Source organism: Manacus candei, unplaced genomic scaffold (assembly GCF_025592945.1).
Source record: "Manacus candei isolate 608988 ecotype Guabito, Panama unplaced genomic scaffold, ASM2559294v1 h1tg000013l, whole genome shotgun sequence".
Lineage (NCBI taxonomy): Eukaryota > Metazoa > Chordata > Aves > Passeriformes > Pipridae > Manacus > Manacus candei.
This window is the reverse complement of record NW_026138061.1, coordinates 2,270,535-2,290,116: the sequence shown is the minus strand read 5'-3', so window position 1 is coordinate 2,290,116 and position 19,582 is coordinate 2,270,535. Positions and strand designations below refer to the sequence as shown.

The 19,582-nt window shown below is 40.7% G+C and overlaps 1 protein-coding gene across 1 annotated transcript in view; it reads right to left on the bottom strand.

Annotated features, from left to right (window-relative positions):
• COL14A1 (collagen type XIV alpha 1 chain) overlaps positions 1-18,473 on the bottom strand; it is a 116,374-nt gene extending 97,901 nt beyond the window's left edge. Inside the window, exons 1-5 of the mRNA XM_051778456.1 lie at positions 18,148-18,473; positions 14,660-14,782; positions 8,862-8,978; positions 7,666-7,809; positions 4,588-4,674 (exon numbers count right to left, since the gene is read on the bottom strand). Coding sequence (XP_051634416.1) covers positions 4,588-4,674; positions 7,666-7,809; positions 8,862-8,978; positions 14,660-14,747 — 436 coding nt within the window. The 5' untranslated portion in view covers positions 14,748-14,782; positions 18,148-18,473. The remainder of the gene's footprint in view (positions 1-4,587; positions 4,675-7,665; positions 7,810-8,861; positions 8,979-14,659; positions 14,783-18,147) is intronic.
• Positions 18,474-19,582: the final 1,109 nt, after the last annotated feature.

Here is a 19,582-nt window from a genome sequence, read left to right as displayed (position 1 = left end):
AACATCCAAGAAGGCACAGAATGTATTAACCCCTGTCATTGTACAGAAAGGAGCTTTGTACATGAGGGAGTTGGCAAAGTGCCAGGGTACAAGTACTCAAATATCAGTGCGTGCTGAAAGAAGCTGCATCTGTGAGCTTCTTCTCAACAGAGAGAAAGAGAGAAGGCTTCTGACATTATTAATATGAGTGTACCTAGCAGTGATAAATCACTAAGCTGAAAAATGACAGGTTCTGAAAAATATAGAAAGGAGACTTAAGACTTGAAAGTGGATGTGCAGAAGAGTTACAGAAAATTTTTGGAAATCAAATATAAAGTGAGCATTTGATGGATGAATGTTACACATTAAGCCTGAATTAATTTGGCACCATGACATCACTGGATATACACTGGAGGTTTGCTTGCGATAAGAGCATAGTACTTGGAGCAGGAAAGGAGCACATCTTTTCAAACCACTTGAATGGGTAGGACAGAATAGGTGGAAAATTTTAATCTAGGTTACTGAATCTGCTGGAAAAATGACTAGCAAGCCATACAAGCCACCAACAGCGTTCCATAAAGACAGACAAAACTCTAATGCAATCTTCTGTCTTCAATGACTAAACAAGAAGGTAAATTTGGGAGTTCAGGAGAAGGCATACACACCTGTCAGCACGGCAGAGCCTCAGGTGAAAACTGCATAATCAGTCCTCCAAAGCAAAGATGAAAATAAAAGTGAGATGCTTTGGAACCATCTAGAATCATTAATACAGATAACCATCTTGCATTTCTTAGCAAGGAGCTGGCTTTGACGAACAGAAGGGTTATGGTGAAATCTTTTTCCATTTGAAAGAGAAATCTTTGGGCTTTATTGTGTGACCCTGATGAAAGTATATTAGCTAAGTATTCATAAACAAGTTTATATGATTATGATTATGCCTCTTCTGCCTTTCAGGAAAATCAGCAGGATACATGAGTTATCACAATCCACAAGCTGGAGTTTGTATTATTGACAGAGTTCACATGCTTTTTCATACACACTGACAAGTATATTGCTGTGCTTCATTAGTTTCGTCCCAAAACAATGATTCCAGATTTTCTGGCCTACTCAATGCCAAATCTGTCCTAATATTCATGCTGGAGAATTCTGTCACATAATTCTCCATATGCAGGAGAATGATATTTGCCTTTCTAAGGCTTGCAAAGACACTCTAGTTTCTTCTTATGTAAGCATCCTTCTGTAACAAGTGAAGCAGATGTTCACAGAAGATACCTCCTTACATCAAAATTTGACACTAATAAATGAAGAAATAGGATTTTGCTACTCTTTCACTCAAGGCAAGAGCAGAAGCCACAACCACTGACAATACCAATCTGGACAACAGCTGTTTTCAATTCTTTTTATGGTCAAAGATTGCTCTTGTTTACAGGTAAGATTCTACTTAACTCAACCTGGCCACTATCATACAAGATAAAAAAAATTTCTACAAATACATCTAGTTAACAGCAAGTTCACACACAATACCACACTGGTTGGGAGTGTTGATATGTTGGAAGGTAGTAGGGCTCTACAGAGGGATTTGGACAGGTTGGATTGATGGGTCAAGGCCAACGGTAAGAGGTTTTACAAGGCTAAGTGCCAAGTCCTGGACTTGGGTCACAACAACCCCATGCAGCGCTACAACAACCCCAGGCAGGGAAGGATGGCTGGAAAGCTGCCCAGAGGAAAAGGACATGGGGGAGCTGGTCGTTAGCAGCTGAACATGATCCAGGAGCATGCCCAGGTGGCCAAGAAGGCCAATGGCATCCTGGCTTGTACCAGTAACTGTGGCCAGCAGGACCTGGGCAATGATTATCCTGCTTGTACTCCACTGGTGAGGCCACACCTCACATTCTGAGTTCAGTTCTGGGCTTCTCACTACAAAAAGGACATGAGGTGTTGGAGTGTCTCCAGAGAAGGGCAATGAAGCTGGTGAAGGGTCTGGAGGACAAGTCCTATGAGGAGTGACTGAGGGAGCTGGGGTTGTTTAGCCTGGCGAAAAGGAGGCTAGGAGGGGACCTTATTGCTCTCTATAACTACCTGAAAGAAGCTTGCAGTGAGGTAGGGGTCGGCTTCTTCTCCCAGATGACAAGTTATAGGACACGGAGAAATGGCCTCGAATTGCACTAGGGGAGGTTCAGGTTGGATATTATGAAAAATTTCTTCAGGAAAGAGAGGTTAAGCATTGGAATAGGCTCACCAGGAAGTGGTGCAATCACCATCCTTGGAAGGGTTCAAAAAACAAGTGGACGTGGCACTCTGTGAGACAGTTTAGTGGGCATGGTGGTATTAGATCAAAAGCTGGACTTTATGATCTTGCAGGTCTTTTCCAACTTTAATGATTCTAATAACTTTTGTGCTGTTAACTCCCGTGGTCTTACCAACTGAACGAAGGATATAAACACAGCCACAGAACGTATCAGGGTTGCTATTAAATCCATCAAATTTAACCATACATTAAATTGTTATGAAACCAATTAACTGCTAGCCTGAATTCATTTGGTCATACTCAAATCATTTCCTGTCAAACATCTGCAGAGGATGAAGTTATTATTCATGGTTTTGCCATAAAATTTGGCACTTACTTATTTAATCCATTTCTCTCACAGGTTCTTCCTTATTTGTTTGATTCAATTTCAATATGATGTGAAACAGTCTTTATATATTAAACTAGGAAGGGTTTGATAACATTACTCTGAGTATCAGTTCTGAGTTCACTTCTACCCCAGCTATACATATTTTGCTGATGCTGTTATTTTTGCTCAGTGTTTTTGCTTGGAATCTCACCCAGCTTCCACTGAAGTCATTCAGTTGGAATCTCCATCACTTTGAATAATCATTATACTGCGCAAAGGGAAGAAATATGCAATATCTAGTAGGAAAAGGGTCCATTACTTTACAATAAAATATAGCTGGGTTGGGAATAGGGCTAAACAAATTCAAGAATTCATAAAAATTAACATTTTTTTCTTTCTGGTCAGGTTTGCTGATCAAGAAGTTCATATGTTTTGTCATTGTTTCAAATGTATACCTCAGTCTTCTAGTAAAACCTGCTACAGTAAGAGTAAGGCAATAGTTTTTCACAAGTGCTAGAGGGAGATGTATTTTGCTCCGATACAAACTGCCCTGATAGAACAGAAGTTCAGATAAGTAAAAAGTATATAGTGCATGGAGGAGGAAAGTGACTGAGCTAAAGACTTCACAAGTAAACAAGAATCCTAAAAAGGGAGAGACTGCAGATCCAATCTCCTCTTGCCAATTGTATTTTTGCCCCTACGCCATGAAAAAGCATAAATTCTCTCCCACAGTCTGGCAGACACTTTCCTCTGTCTGCATTTAATCAACATTTTCCTATTACAGGCTCAATTTTCCCTCCTTCAACTTTTATCACTTGTCCTTCATTAAGAAAGCAAATCACATTTTCCTTCTTTAGTTTCTTCCAACTCAGTTTTCCTCCAGACATGATGTAGGAAAGATCACCTATCCACTACCCCATCATGTACTAGCAGGTATAACTTGTCTCTTTAAGTGTTGCAAACTCTAGCTAACATTTTTCCCAATGTACCCAATGGAATTCAAGGGTGCTTTGGCTTGAGAAATGCTATATGGAAACAACTTTTCATAGTGCTAATAAATAAAACATGACACAAGTATGTGTGGTAAGAATAAAAATCCACTGAAGTGAGAAAAATTTGCATGGGCTTCAAGGAGCTTTGGGTGAGGCCTTTGATACTTGCATTCCTGGAGACAGAGCCAAAAGGGAAGGGGGGAAATGGCATCCTTGAAACTGTCCAGTTCATTCACAGACAGACTATTTAGGCTCATATTAAGCTCTTCTCCTCTGTGCTTGTTCTGTACACCATAAATAATCACTGAAGGGAATAATTAATTTGGGGTTACTTCATAAAGAAGATGCTATTTGAATTTTAGAATAACAGGAAATAGAGCTGTATATTAAGCTTGAACTAGATTTTCATCCGTATTAGACAAACTTCTCATGGCAAGCAATATCACATTTCACCAGAAGATTGGCTCCTTGCAACCAGACAAAATTAACTCCTTTTTTTTTTTCCCTCCCTCAAAATGTTTCAAATGCTTTCATATATATAACCTGCATTAGGACAGCTATCAAGTTATTATATGCCTAATTGAACAATAGTATCAATTTGATTTTAGGTGGGAATCAATACTGCAAGACTGTCTTACAGCCAAGATCATATGAAGTCATCATTATGTACACACACATATGCACAATTCTTCCACTCCTCAAAGTGCACCCATGGGGGAAGTACAGATAACAGGATTTTAATAAATTTTTGTCTATTCATGGTGATATTTAGTACTTACTTTATAAAGTGGTAAAGCAAAACACAGATCTAAAAGCAAACCTCTGTTGTAGCAACTCTCCAATAATCTTGAAAATACTGATTTTTTTCCCTTTTGTTTAATTTAACCTTGGGAACCAGATTTAAAGTACTAACTTATAGAAAATCTCTACAATGGCCAAGTTAAATAAAGAAGCTGATTATTTTAAGAATATCACATCAGTCATATGTGTTATAATCTGACCTTCTGGAGCTGGTTTACTCGCATTTGTTTTTTCTGGATCCTTCACCTTGGGTTTATTTGTTTCTTTTCTTCTCTCTATATCTTTAACTGAAAAGCAAGAGGGAAAAATAATCAGTGAATCTAGAAACAATGTAGTTAGAAGCATGTCATTTTCTTGTTCCACATAAAGTAGTTGCACACAGCTTCTTAAGATACGCTTAGGTAACAAGTGACTGTTTCTGGTTTCTCCCTCCCTCCCTTTGAGTTTATTATTTTTATGCAAAGTTCCCCATCCTATCATCACTGAAGTTCTCAAAAGTGACTCTCCTCACACGAGAGTCCAAATAGTGACATCAGCACCTAAGCCCATGCAGACAAGCTCCCACACTGGAAATATAGTCCAGAAAATTGGCAAAGCTAGCTGGGAAAAGTCCAACATTGCTGAGTTCCACTCCAAGTCAACACAAAAGCACATAAGCCAGCTGTTACACTATCCTCTTCACAGAATCAGCTTAGATCCCATGCCCAAATCTGTGTTCAGGGCACCAAATACTCCCATGAGTGCAAGGTTGCTCCAAAGCTGAGACTTCAACAGCTTCCTGTCCCACAAGTGGGTGGGATACCTCCCTTACTATGTCTCAAATCTCTCACAACACCCAAGCAGAACCCAGTTTGGTTAGCAATTCCTACTATTACATTGGTAGCCACTATTACTAAACTAACAGTCTGAAGGGTTCTGGCAAAATCATAGCTAAAGTCACATATGAGGAAAAAAAACAACAGAAACAACCCCTTCCAAAATTTCCTTAGAATGCTAATGCACACCCCAGCTGCCTTCAATGGCCAGGAAGAGCTTAAAACAACGAATCTGAGAATATCTTTTACAGAAAATAAAATTCTACTCCGTTTAAACTCTTTAGTATGACTGACATTCATCCAAGCATGCACGGAGCCTTAGCCAGGACCAAAGTCCCTCTGTGCTGCATCATTCAAAAAAAAAAAACACTGAGAAGGTGAAAGAAGGTTATCTGTCTCTTGACTATATGAGAGACAGCATCAGCACTCTGTTGTACATAAGTGGAGCCAAAGTGAAATGGATTTCATTCATTCACCCAATACTACAAGGAGTATCTGAATCAACCAGGAGTGCTCCAAGTGCCACTCAAAAATATAAGCACAAGATCAAGGTCTTAGGAATACAGCAAGCCATCAAAAACCTCAATGTGATCTTCTCAGTGTGATAACCCTTTGCAGAACCCCCAGTCCTTATATTCTAGGTATAGAGGTGAGAACAACACCTCTTCTTACTAACACAGCATGGGTACCTGTGCATCACCTCTGCCTTTAGTGAGTGATTGCAAAACTGATGAAGAAGCAAATTCAAGTCCACAGGCTTGCTGAGGAGATCATGGTTATTAGCTGGGTTACAGATACCCTTAGTCAGAGTCTGGGTTTAATTCTTAACTGAACAGGATCCTGACTAAAACAAGAGAGGTCAAATAAGCAGAATAATGTCAGTCAAAAAGGATGCCATTGCTTAACCTTCTAAGAGCATTCCTTTGAGAAAAGGTTAAGAGCAAGCTGAGGAGATGCTTGATGGCCTCCTCTAATGCTCGTGCTATCGAGAGGCAAGGCTCCGGAGAAATAGTATAAAAGGCTGAAAATGCTCAAAGGAAACAAATTTGTCACATCCTGAGAGAGATTTCTGGATTTGGGAACTGTCAAATTATAACCACATAGGAAAAAGAGACAAGGAGACACTAGTTTTATTCAAATATTTACACTGACAAAAAAATTTATCTAGTGCATGTTTTTACATCTGCATTATCAAAGGAAAAAAAAACATTGCTCTTAGTTAATTAAATATTTTGTACTAGAATAAGAATGTATACCTGGCTATATAAAGAGAAACACTCTCTTAACAATAAAATTTTATTATAGGCTTGAGAACTCTTTGTACATCAGTTACAATCCAGCAGTACTAAAACCATACTTCCAGTGCATGAAACCAGATGATATTCTCAAAGCTTTTTATACGTTTGACCTTATTTCATCTCAAGAATTAGTGGCCATGTGTCAGAAAAGGGGGGGGAACTATAATACAGGGTAACAAAAAAGAAGGATTTGTATATATGCTGTATCTGGTTTTACTCATGCAAGGCATCATATTGTAAAATGAAACTCCAGCCTTATTAAGTACTACATGTTTTCACCTGCAGCAAAGAGAGTATACTAAATAGAGCACTACCCCAGATTCTTAAATCAAGCTGCCAGCTCTACTTTTCCTAAAGAGTAAAGGTCATTTAAAAACCAGCCACACCCAGTATTATAGAATTTGCTGTAGCCTTCTGTGGGCTTCTCCTTAATGCTAAAGTAATCTGTGGTTTGTGGGTTTCTTAAACAGGACAGAACTTAAGGTACTACACACACAGTTGTAGTGATGAAAAGCTAGAAATACTTCGACACACACCACATCAAGCACTCAGCATATTTTATCTTGTGCTGGTTTTAAGAGAAAGACAGTTTAGCAGTGACAGTGAGAAATGTTCAGTGTCAAGGGAATTCAACTTTCAACTGTAGGCTTTCAACTGTACTCCTACACTGTCACATTTTTGTCTTTATGGACCAAATTCATGTTTAACATGAAGATCAAGATAAATCAGTTGACATATATATATATACACCAGTAAAAATTCAGCCTTTCAAAGTATTGAACTAGCAACTAGTTGCCAATTGGCACAGCTGTAACAATGTTTTCCTAAAAAGGAAATATTTTAAGTATCAGAATATAGCACTTCCCTTCTTTTCACTCACTGAAGATTCTTTCCACAAGATACCAGCTAGTTTCCTAATGGATTGAGGAAGAAAGGGACACCAGTCCAATGGAAACAAAGATAGCCCAATGTAAGAATCTCCTACACAATGAATTCAGGCCTCCAGTTGTATTTGTACCAGTTAAAATCTGTGGCTTTTAATTACCCTTCTACCACAGAAGAAACTGTTTTTCCATTATCCCCTTTCTGTCAGACTTGTTACCATTTAAAAAGTTATACTAAACATCTGATAAATTCTGCATGTCAGGTATAAGGAGACACATACTTCTGAACTGGCCTTGTGCTGGCTTACTCTCCTTGTCTTCATTGAATGCAATGATCTGAAGAGCATAGTTTTGATCTGGAATGAGACCTTGAATAATTGCTTTGGTTGCAGTGTTTTGAAGAATTAATTGATTTGTTTTTCCACCTGTAATAAAGAAGACAAAAAAAAAAGCCCAAAAATACATAACTTTGTTTGCTATTCTTATAGCAGGGCAAATGTAATGACTTAAAAACACCTCAAGCTCTATCATGACCCATGCATTCCCAGTTTTAGGACTATCCATACAGTAAGACCAGAGACCATCCCAAAAAAGCAAGAAGTCAGGCAGTGTAACCACATTTCTTAAATAGAAACACTCTAAGATCTGGGCCTCATGAAATAGCCGCAGTGTCCAGTAAAGATATTAAGAAATGAAACATTTTACAAAAAGCTGGCATATTTGGTAGCATCATACCCATGCTCTGTGATTGGCTGCCAGTTCCAACCCCATCATACCCATGTAATCTCTGAATACTCTCTTCAACAATTTCTTTGGGCAAGGAAATTCTCATGTATAAATACAAATATTAAACATTTCTCTGTGCATTTATATACATAAAGATTGTATACAAACATGCACAGATAGGCATTTTAGCTCTATGTTAAAACTTGTTTCTATATCTAACTTTAAATTCAAATGTACAGAAGTAGGACCCCTATAGCCCTACACAAAGTAGCCACTTTTTTGTCTACCTTTTCAACTTCCATTCAAAAAAATTTTTATAGGCTGCTTGTTTCTTAATTCTTCTTGCTTTTTTCTGGAGAGCTCACTATGGGATAACAGCCAGGGAGATCCACCTCAAAACTCTGACCAAATTAGGGTTCCAATGCTTTCCCTTGAATACTTCCTAGACTTCCTTACACCCCACTGGAAGAAAGGTAAAGGCAGATCAGTCACAGTTCCCAAAGACTACATACAAAGCTTAACTAGCATTCACCCACTTCTGACACCTCAAGCATTTGATTCACATTTTCTATGCCTGTGACCACCTTTTAGTGAAATCAGTCCATCTCTTCTGTTGACCAGCTAGTCAACTCCATTTTCCAAAGCTTGCTCACAGTTTCTTAGTCCTTAGGGAACGACACTAGCCTCTGAAAAGTTTTAAGCCTTAGGAAGACAGTCCTTTCACCTTAAAAGAGAACATACAGACTTTTACCTGAACTTGGAGTGACAAGAAGCTTATATCCAGTGAATTGCCCTTTGGGGGCTTTCCAAGAGATCTGTACACTGTCAGGACTCACTACATTATATCTTAGTCTTGTTGGTGGGGACACTGTAAGTTTGGAAAGAAAACAAGATTTTAAATTCAAATAAAAAGTAACCACCAATTTTAAACAAAAATATACACATATAGGAAGACAACACAAAATTTTAATGATAAAGGATGCAAGTTATTTAAAATGTCACATACATCAGTTTATTAGTTTGTAAAATGACATCCCCAGGTGCACTACTTCCCTCAGACAGACCTTTTATTTATCTCTTCACAAAAACAAACTAAAAACCTAATAGCAGAAGACAGAAAGACAAACCAGGTTAGATGTTAAGACTCTAGTTTAGCAAGCAAAGCTGGTAATAAAAATGCTCTTTGTTAATATATGGGAATTAAAATTGCTCTCCTTGCTTACACTGGCAATATGCATGACCTGGACTCCTTCGCCTCTCATTACCATAGGCACTTATCCACATTTCATGTCACTCAGGGCCAAATTTTCAAATCCACGTGAAGAGAGAATAACCAAGAGAAAAGATAGGTATGCACAAGGCAGAGGGAACATAAGCTGCCCAATTTGCAAACCTGGCTTAAGCAGCACAAAGACTTACAGCTGCAAGCACTGCTTCAGTGTTATGAAGACTAGCAAGCATGCACAGGCAAATCAAGATTTCGACCAGGGCAATCTGGATGGTAAGCAAATCTGGTTTCTATTTATATTGTGCCATCACCTAGGTTTCAAATTGAAGCAGCAGGTGAAATGAATAAAAGCATGAAATGATTGAGAAAGAGGTGATATATCAGTGAAGAAATCCACACAAGAACAAATGTGAAAACTGCCCCACACTGGTACTGTGATATCAGCAACTTTGTGCCTCTGCACATACACTAGTTTTTCATGGCCTTGCATCCCTCTGCTCAGTCAAGCTCCACTGATGCTGGACAACACTCTACATAACATTTCTGCTCTACTTCAGGGAGGCACATCCCTCCTTCACTGAACAACTGCAGCAGAGCTGCTGGCAGTGCAGCCTGTGGTATCCAAGGCTGTCAATATGGGGAAATCTTCATTCATTTGAATAGGGTTTGGCTCAAAAAGAACAAACTGATCTACAGGGAGAGGCAGCCAGGGAAACTTCCCAGAGGCTGAACTACAAAAAGGGCTAGAAAATCTTAACAAACACCTCCATCAACCTTATTGCTCCTTTTCCTGGTGTCTTCACAGCCCCCTGAACTTTCTCCTTCATTATTCAAACCCTTGGTGTCTCTGCCACTACCACCCTTTAGGTTCCTGTTAGGAAGTCTAAGAAATAAGGTAAATCTGAAGCAGAGAAGTGGCAGGTTTTTTTCCCCAGTGCTACAATAGCTCTTAATTGACTAGACTTATGCCCACCATTTGTTGGTCCATTAGATAAAATAAACCAACAGTTTTCATTATACTTCTGAAATTTAAGGCACATGGATTACAGCACATGGAGCATCTGAGTCAAGAGGCAGAGTGTGCTAGCCAACAGTCTCTGGCCTCTCCATTTGACCTGCTACAGCCAATGCAGCTCTGGCACCAGCAGCAGCCAAAGACCCGTCCTGAACCGATTACTTTTTCCTACATGCTACTTTTTCCAACAGTTTGGGGGAAGACAGAAGGAAAGAGGCAGGCTGTAGTTTTTTGAGATTTGGGAGTGCATGTTTTTTCATGTCATCTACCATTAAATACATTTTGGACCTTCAAAGTAAAAATCTGGAGATTTAATACAAGAGATGCACTCCCTTGCATCAGCCTCTCGTTCCGTAAGTGGCAGTTTTGTCAGACCAAAGGCAGGTTCTGCAGTTCTCTGCCTCAAGGGACTTAACACCAGAACACAGAAAAGAGAGTACATAAGTATCAGGAGAAGCTTAGTACCACCTCCACACTCTCAAAGAGTTTAGAGAATAAGCTCAAGAAAAGCAAGGGGACAGAAACAGCAAGCAGCACACCAACTCCACACACTCAAAACTGTTCTGATTTGCAGCACTGGGCTTACACCCAACCTGTGCATGTCCTCAGTTGCTGGACACAATCTTGTCAGACCTTGTCTTCAGTCTGCCTGTCACCTCCCTGAAGTTTAGACAAAAAGAGGCTTGCAAGTGAAAGTGCAGGAATTGCTGCAAATACAACATCAGTTCTTTGAAAATTTGGCCCTTGTATTGCAAAATGTTTTGCTGGGCAGGTTTCTGCAAGAACATTCAGCATGCTATAATTGTAAAAAAAAAAAAAAAAAAAAAAGAAAAAAAGACAGAGACTATGGCAAAAAGTTTTTAAAGCCAAGCAGACTGTAATTATGGATTACAGCTTTTAATTCATTCTCAAGATTCATTGTGTCTTTGAGCTATACATAAATCACAATAAATTTGGGCTGAATGAACCAAGAGTGACAAATCATACCTACAAGTGTATAAATCTGCAATTCCTTTTATTATTTATTTTGTCTCAGGAATAGCAAATAAACTTTTAAATAATGACTGTATGCAAGTGCGAAAATGCTGCAGATTTTACTAGGATTAAGGGATAAATTTGTATGGGGATTAAGAGGCAGAGTAGAGAGCAACAAGGTACCACTAAAGACTGACAAAAAAAAAAAACAACAAACATGTCTAAGAATTTCAGAGTTCATTTTCTCTGCCATCTTCTTCCTTCCCCATCATTCCTTTCCATCCTACTTTCAACTTGACATTTATGAAAGTACCTTCTAACAAAGAAGCATAGTTCTGGCCTAATTGCTATTAGCCATCACCAAAACAGGTAAATTTTTGAGCCCCTAAAAAACAATCACAGATCTTACAAGCAAAGAAGGACACAATCACCAAAAGTTTTTTTGTTTACTACAGAGTTACAATGTGAAAGAGTAGAAAAGTTGTGCCAGAGTAGTCTTTACATAACTGGTCAATTTTCACTGGGTACTTTTGGTATCAAAGGCAGCAGTACAGGGGAAGGGACATTCCCACACAGCAATTAACCATAAGAAAGAAAATAATTATTCACTAGACAGATAATCAACTGTGTCTTAGTTGTGCAAAGACTAACGTTCTGGCATAGAGAAGTACATACAGCTAAGGAAGTTAAAAATCTAACACTCGAACAGACAACAAAATATTGATGGGAATTACTACACATTCACCAACCTGAAGAGGATATCTTTATTTCTTTGGACCTTTATTGTCTGTGGAACAAAATCTCACTTCTTGTAGAAAGGGAAAAAAATTAATCGAAGCTGAGTCAGTTAACTGATAAAAATCAGTAGCTAGATCTCGTTAAGTGGTTTTACAGGAATGCAAAAGAGAATGGCCTTCAGCAGCATTAGAGCAGTCACCCAAAAGAAAACTGACAAGTTCAAGACTTTGGTTTATGCCACCAGATAAATTACCACTCCAAACACATAACTCCTGCGGACAACTAGGGAAAGAATGTTTTCAACTATTCAGTATCTTAATGAAAAATACCATAAATCGCCTGTGTACGGTTCTCCAAGACATCCAATAGTCTAAGATTGGATACTAACTAAACCTCGTGGCTTCCAATTTACCTCTGTCATAAGAATTGAGCAAGTTAATATGCACTACAATTACTTAGCAATTACAGTAGTAATGCTACTGTAACATGGAAGTTATTGCTACACAAAGGAAAGTTTCCATCTTTAAATACATTGCTCTCAAAACAAGTTACTTTATGAACAAATGAAAAATTCTGAAGTATTTTTCTTGCCCAGCACTATTTGCATGTCATCATATAAGTAGACAAGAGCTGTTATTTATACGTTACACTGAATGCAGAAGAAACAGCAGTGGTGAAAAAGTAATTGTTGAGTAAAAACTGAATGGCACTATGTGGTTTGTTAGTCATTCGGGCAATAAATGAGACAGAACCACATAGCTCAGCTGAAGAAATAAGTTGTAGCTTCAGGCATGTTGGCTTCAGTCTCCGAAACATATTCTCCTTTCCAAGAAGTCACATTACACACCTTTACCTGAGCACCTTTGCCAAAGGAAGGAAACACAAGCTGGAACTAATACCAGCTCTTCCTACACCTTGGCAGAGCTTACAGTTTCTTAAAACAGACAAACAAACTATTAGTGTTGTATTAAACTGTAAATAGCTGCACGAAGAGCTTATTGCAAGGAGTGGCAACCTTGAGAACAGAAAGGATTTGAGAAACATCTTACTACTTTAAGTGTAACAAGAAATATTTTTTTTCTGTGAACATAGAACAGAGACTTCATATCACTTCATTCAATAAAATAACAGTCATGTTGGCCAAGGCATTAGTCCACTTAGCTTAATATCACGTGCTGACAGCATTCCACAGCTGATGCTTGCTGAAAGAGTGGAAGAACAAGGGAAGTATTGTTCTTTACCCATCAAGTACACCAACTCTAGCTTCTGCTAGTGTGATTACCATGGAAAAAAGCATCTCTGACCTTCATTTCATTGCATTAATAGTTGGAGAATTTTTTCCCTTTACATATAACTGACTAAATCAAAGTTTAAATAATAACAAGAAGCAAAACAAAACAAAAAAAAACAGTGGGGAAGAGAATAGTTTTCCAAGGTCAAGGAAATTCACAAAACTTTGTGGAGATGGATCTCAACCCTCAATCTTGTTTTGTAAATCTTAACCATATGTATTCAGACTGAAATACAGAGAAAGGACTAACCATATGCTTTGCTTTATTGGCTCATTAAGTCACAAACATTCTGGACCTCATTTCTGACCAGAACAACTGATGCACTGAACATTGGGATCATATATTTCTTCATTCACCTCACATCGCCAACATCAAATATTACAGCTCACATGTGTCCCTAAGTTCTGGGAGAGGCTCGTAAAGTGCTCACAGATTCCCAAACATACAAGATGGTATGCTTACCCAGCCCTTTAGTGCCACGCAGACTGGACAAAGCTACTTGCATTTACCAGAACTTCAAAAGCCCCAGGTTGCCAATAGTCTCTGAATGTGCCCATGAATAATGCATTATACAAAACACTTAAAAGAGCCCCAAGAACGAATTCTGCTCCCAGCTATGCCCATACAGTCTCATAGCAAAGGGATTTCATAAATATAGAGTTGAGAGAAACATCTTTCTTTAGAAATCACAAAAACTCATTGGCATTCTTCCTCCCTTCTTCCCCAAGCAACAGGATAAATTTTCTCTAGAAGTCAAGCCACTGTCAATACAATCCAACATGTACGTAAGCCTAACAATCCCAGCAATATCCTTTAATACTCACAAAGGATTTTTTTTAAAAGCTGTAGAAGTAGTCTGTGACATTTAGCAGATCCGTGCAATATGGAATGATATAAGTGTTACAACAGCCACTGTTCCAACAAAGAAAAAAATATATTCTATACAAGCTTAATATCAGAGCTGATCTTTCAAACCTTCTTGATTACATAGAGCACAGTCACAGCAATTTCTGATCAGTGCTTTTATATAAATAAGAGGAAACAATGTTGTGGATAACTCATTTCAACAGACATAAATTTGCACAAATATTTATGCTATTTGAGATAATAAGTTCAAAGAGCACACACGAACATGTAATTCTACTCCTCCCTGCCCCCCAAGATCAGCAGCAAAACTCCTGCTTCATTTCAGTAGTACTGGATTCAAACCCTACTAAGAGGAAAGTAACACTTGCATTTGAAATAAAAAACTATTTCTGCACATCAGAGTGAAAAGCTCCATCTTCTTATTTATGACTTACCTTGGCCCTGGGCATCACTGATGAAGAAAGCTGTGACAGCTAGAAAAGCCAAGAGGAAACAGCTCTGTATCTCATACCGACAAAGCATCTTCTTCCTCTCAAATGTACACAGTATCAGCAGGTCTGAAAACACATAGATCAAAAAGACTTACTCAACCTGCAAAGATAAGGCATCCACTTTAATGAAAATTGTGGGCAAAATCTGGATTCCATTTAAAAAAAAAATAGGAATTTATCACAGTTATCAGTGGAGCCAAAATTTCCAGGCAATAATTTTATAATCAAAGCATATTTTACCTGAAAGGGACAAAGAACTGCACTTGGGCTACTCAACAGTTCTGAAAACTTGGCCCAGATAAAAAGAAACAGTATATTCCTTGCTAAGTATACACAAGTATTGGAAATAGAGTATGTTATGCACAACGAGGTACAACATGTATCTCTATATAATCCAGTGTTGCAGCATCTGATTATCAAGATACCTGTGGTAAAGAACTCTGAAGCTTGTAAAAAAAGGCAGAACTTTGTTCTGAAGGAACACAAGTCTTCTTTGTCCTCTACAGCCTACTTGTTTTCCTTTTTCTACCTTATTTAACTTATTGTGTGCTCTCTCTTGTACTACCTGCACTCACAATAGGTAATATCATGATCAAAACCATTTGCTCTAACCTGATCAGTTGGGAACATCAACACTTTAGAATGCAGCAGTATATGAACACTCAGTGTAATCCTAGGTGAACTAGTTGGGTTACAGGAAGCAATTCTGGTGCTAAAGAACAAGTTTGAGAAAGGATCATTTATCTGTCCACAGAAGATACCTTAAAAACAGTACCAATTTCATAATCTGAACCTGGCCTTTAACACTTCCAAGTACAGTTATTCAACACACACAGAAGTATCTCTCAAGATGCATCAACATGTTCCTAACATTGTACATTTATCTATCACTCAACTTCAATGCACTAGTTTTAGTTGATTTTCTGAGCCAAGAAGAAGAATTTTTGCTGCCCTCTCCTGTTAGAATTCTACAGGAGAATCAAATTAGGATAATTAATAGTAGATTTCCTGCTGTCAAAGAGACAGCATTTGAAGGTTTATGGGTAAATTTGGGTAAATTTTGGTTTATGTATTTCTGTGTTGCAGGTTCCTCCCATTCACCTCCTGTGTCATTTTCTCTAATATGCCCATCATGCTATCACCGTATTTGCCTTCCATGTTTTCCTTCACTACTGAGGAAGGCACCAAAGTGATTAGTTTAACCATTATCTAATATAAAAAGCAGATTGAAGCACTTAAACCATTATTAAACAGATAACATGATAAAACCTACATTTCCTTCTCTTTTCAAGTATTTCCAACCTGCCATAGTTATCTCAGGACTTGATAGGTCTACTGTCACACATTCCAGTCATTAATGCTTGATATAATTCCTAGAAATATATAGGGGGGTTATACATGGTAAATTACATCTCTACAGGAGGCTATCAAAGTTTTAGCCAACAAATTTCACATTACTTAAACACATATTTTGAATCAATCTCTTAAGTACAAATCTCTTAAGACAGAGGCAAGTAGCTAGATCCAATAAAAGAGATGTGCACCAGAAACTTATGTATTGGTATGCCTGGTTTTTAGGGCACATCCTCCAGACAGAATTCTGAAGCATGAGCAAAGTGTCCAGGCTTCCTACTACATGAACCAAAGAGTCAGACACCCAAGGACCACAGTCAGCAGACAGTTGCCTACTGACAGGCAACTGGAAGAATGAAGAGAGTCTTAAAACAGTCTGAAATCCATCCTTTGTGCATCTCACATTGCGTATTTATTCTTCTCCCCTCACTCAGGAATACACCTGGATTAAGTAAATATAAACTCTTCAAAGAACAGAATACAACTCATTCTTCCATGCAGTCATCACTAATGATGTGGGGATTTCTTTCCATGTAATAACCCAGACATTAAAATATTCATTCCCAGTGGTGGTTTAATTCCCCATCTGCTAGATTTGACATAAACCCTCCTCCCAAATAAGAGCTATAAATACTACCTGACTAGTAATCCTGTGTAGAAACATTCTCCACTGCTCCTTTTAGAGAACAGCCATTGGGCAGAGAAGTAAGATTTATTGGGACAGACAGAACTGGTGCTGGATCAACTAGGTACAAGTTCACCTCTGCAATGATCTGCACATAAAGTTCACTCAACCAGGAAAGGCTCGTGGCTGACATTGGCTGGGACTAAAAAGAAATATCCTATTCCTCCTGCTTTATATATATACACACACACACACACACACATATATATATATATATCACCTTTCAGTAAGTATTTGGTAAATCATTTATCTGCCAGAACAGCGCTGGGAGCAGACACCAAACTCTCCCAAACCAAGAGCCCCGCCACGAGGTGAGCCTCCCGCCCCGCGAGCTCGCAGCTCCTCTCCCAGCTGGGCTCCAGGACGCCTCCCTGGGATCAGGGCCCTTCTCCTGAGGTAACAACCTGCCCTCGAGAGCTCCCAGCCGGGATAAACGCCGCACACATCCTTCCGAACTGCCCTGGCTGCGGACGTGCACTCAGTGCAGGGGAGGAGGCTGAGCCGCCTCCACGCAGCCCTGGCTCTCTCCCCAGGGCGAGCAGGTTAGTCTGGGTTGTTTTTTTTTTTCCTCCTCTCTGAGTGTCTTGTTACGGAGCGGCGCGGGAACAGCCACGCGTTCCTGTCCGCGTCCCGCTGGCCAAAGTCACAGCACCACCTCCCCCGGCCCCACTGGGGGAAGGCTGCGGAGGGACCGGGGCGAGGCGGAGCCCCGGCCGTGCCACGACTCGCCCGCCTCCCCAGTGCGACCCAGCCCGGCCCAAGAGGGGCGGCTCACGGACGCGGGAGCCCCAGGTCCCAACTTCCTTCGGGCGCTCCCCACCATCAGCGCCCACTCGTGTGAAACCGAGCCTCCCCCCAGCCCAGGTGAAGGGAGGGACAGCGGGGAGCTCGCTGTCGAGGAATGTGCCCCCCTGAAACCCAGGGGCTGCCGGCGGGCGAGACCGAGCTCACCGTCCCGGGCAGCCCCCGCTGGGATAACATCCCCCCTGGGCACCGGGTGTGCAGAGCTGGGGCAGAGCGACCCGTCCCGACGCGCCGCGGCAGCGAGCGAAGGAGACAGGCAGGATGCACCCGCGGCGGGACGCAGGCATCAGCCAGACCCTTCGTCACACCACCACTGAGACTAGCTGAGGTTTTTTTAAATTATTGTTATTTTTAAAAGTAGCGCCTTTGCAGGAGTTTCTAAGGGGGGTTCCCCGCCCCAGCCCAGGCTCGCCACTTTCCACCTCTCCATCTCCTCCTCTCTCACCCCATTGTCCCCCCGAGGTTCCGCTCCCGCCGCCGCGGGGGTGGCCGGGCAGGTGGGCGGGAAGCGTTCCCGTTCCCGCTCCTGCCCCGGCCCCAGCCCGCCTCCCCCGGCCCCCGAGGGAGTCGAAGCGGAGCTCACACCGACCTGTGCGGGCATCGGCCGCGGAGCCGCCGGCGGGGAGCGGCCGCTCGTTCTCACGGGGGGCTGCGGGTGCTGAGGCGGCTGCGGGAGAGCCGCTTCCCTCCCCGCTGTCCGCTCCGCATCCGATAAGGCGAAAGGGGAGCGAAAGGAGGCGGGCAATTATAGAGCAGAAGGTGGAAAGAAGGGGGGGAGAGGCACGAGCGATGCCTGAGATCCCACCCTCCGCCCCCGAGCCCGACCCCCGCGGCGGGGGCGCGGCCAGGTGCGCGGGAGGCAGGGCCGGGGGGGCACAGGCAGCGTTCCACGGGCAGGTGCTGAGCTTGCCAGTGCCCTTCGTCTTCTGGGTTTGTTACCTGTTAACTCATTTTCCTCTCCCCGAAGTTCCTCATTCACTTCGCTTATAAATGATTTAGAAGGTGCCTATTCTGCAGTACGCCTTGGAATGCAAGTATCCCCCCACGCCAGCTATTGAGATGTGTGGATTAGTGATTCATCGGGGAAATATTTATATTAAAGTGTTCCAGCACTTGTCTGGCTTAGTATAAACCTTGATTAAAAGTGTTGTAGTACATTTGTACATTTTTTGCCATATGCATGGACACTGCAGTGGTACATGGAATTGCAGAATCTATATTCCTGTAGAAATATGAGTTACTCTGTGGTATACCCTACTGAATTTACAATTAAGGCTACTACTCACAAAGTTTGTAAGTCCTGAGAATTTAAGAGGTGAATGAAGATATTCATTACAACATGCCTGGTCATCTGTGTAAAATTACAAATGAAACCACCAAAGGACTGCAGTTAAGAAACAGGCGTAGGTGATATAGAGATGTGCATCCTTTCTTAATATAAATAGGAGCCCCTCCTAGGGAAGGAGAAGGCAGTAACTCTCAGGGAGATGACTTTAACTAACTGTAAACCAGGACCTTCAGCTGCTGAGTAGGATTCCAAATCCTGCAGACTCTTGCCCAAATTCTCAGCGCACAGATATCTTTCCACTGAAACTGCAGAAGTGTTTGACCTTCAAAGAAACTCTTTTAATCCAGTTGTTTTCTATAGCAAAGTTTCAAAAGCATTCCCAGATCTAAAAAGCATTTACCGGATTCCTAGTTCCTGTCACTTATAGTTATTCTACTGCACTGCCAGCTGTGTGCAGTGGCCAATGATCATACCAGTCAAGTAGAGTAGCTTGCAAGATAACAATTTCTCTGAAACAATAAGATGTCCAGCTCATTGATGCTAAATGTAATACAGTTTGTACCTTTTCAGTCCCCAACTTATGTATTTAGCTTAAAAGCAATTTCCAGAAAACCAGGAAATGGATCATAGAATCATAGGATCATAGAATATACTGTATTGGAACAGGATCATCGAGTCAAACTCTTAGCCCTGCACAGACCATCCCCGAGAATCGCCATGTGCCTGAGAGCATTGT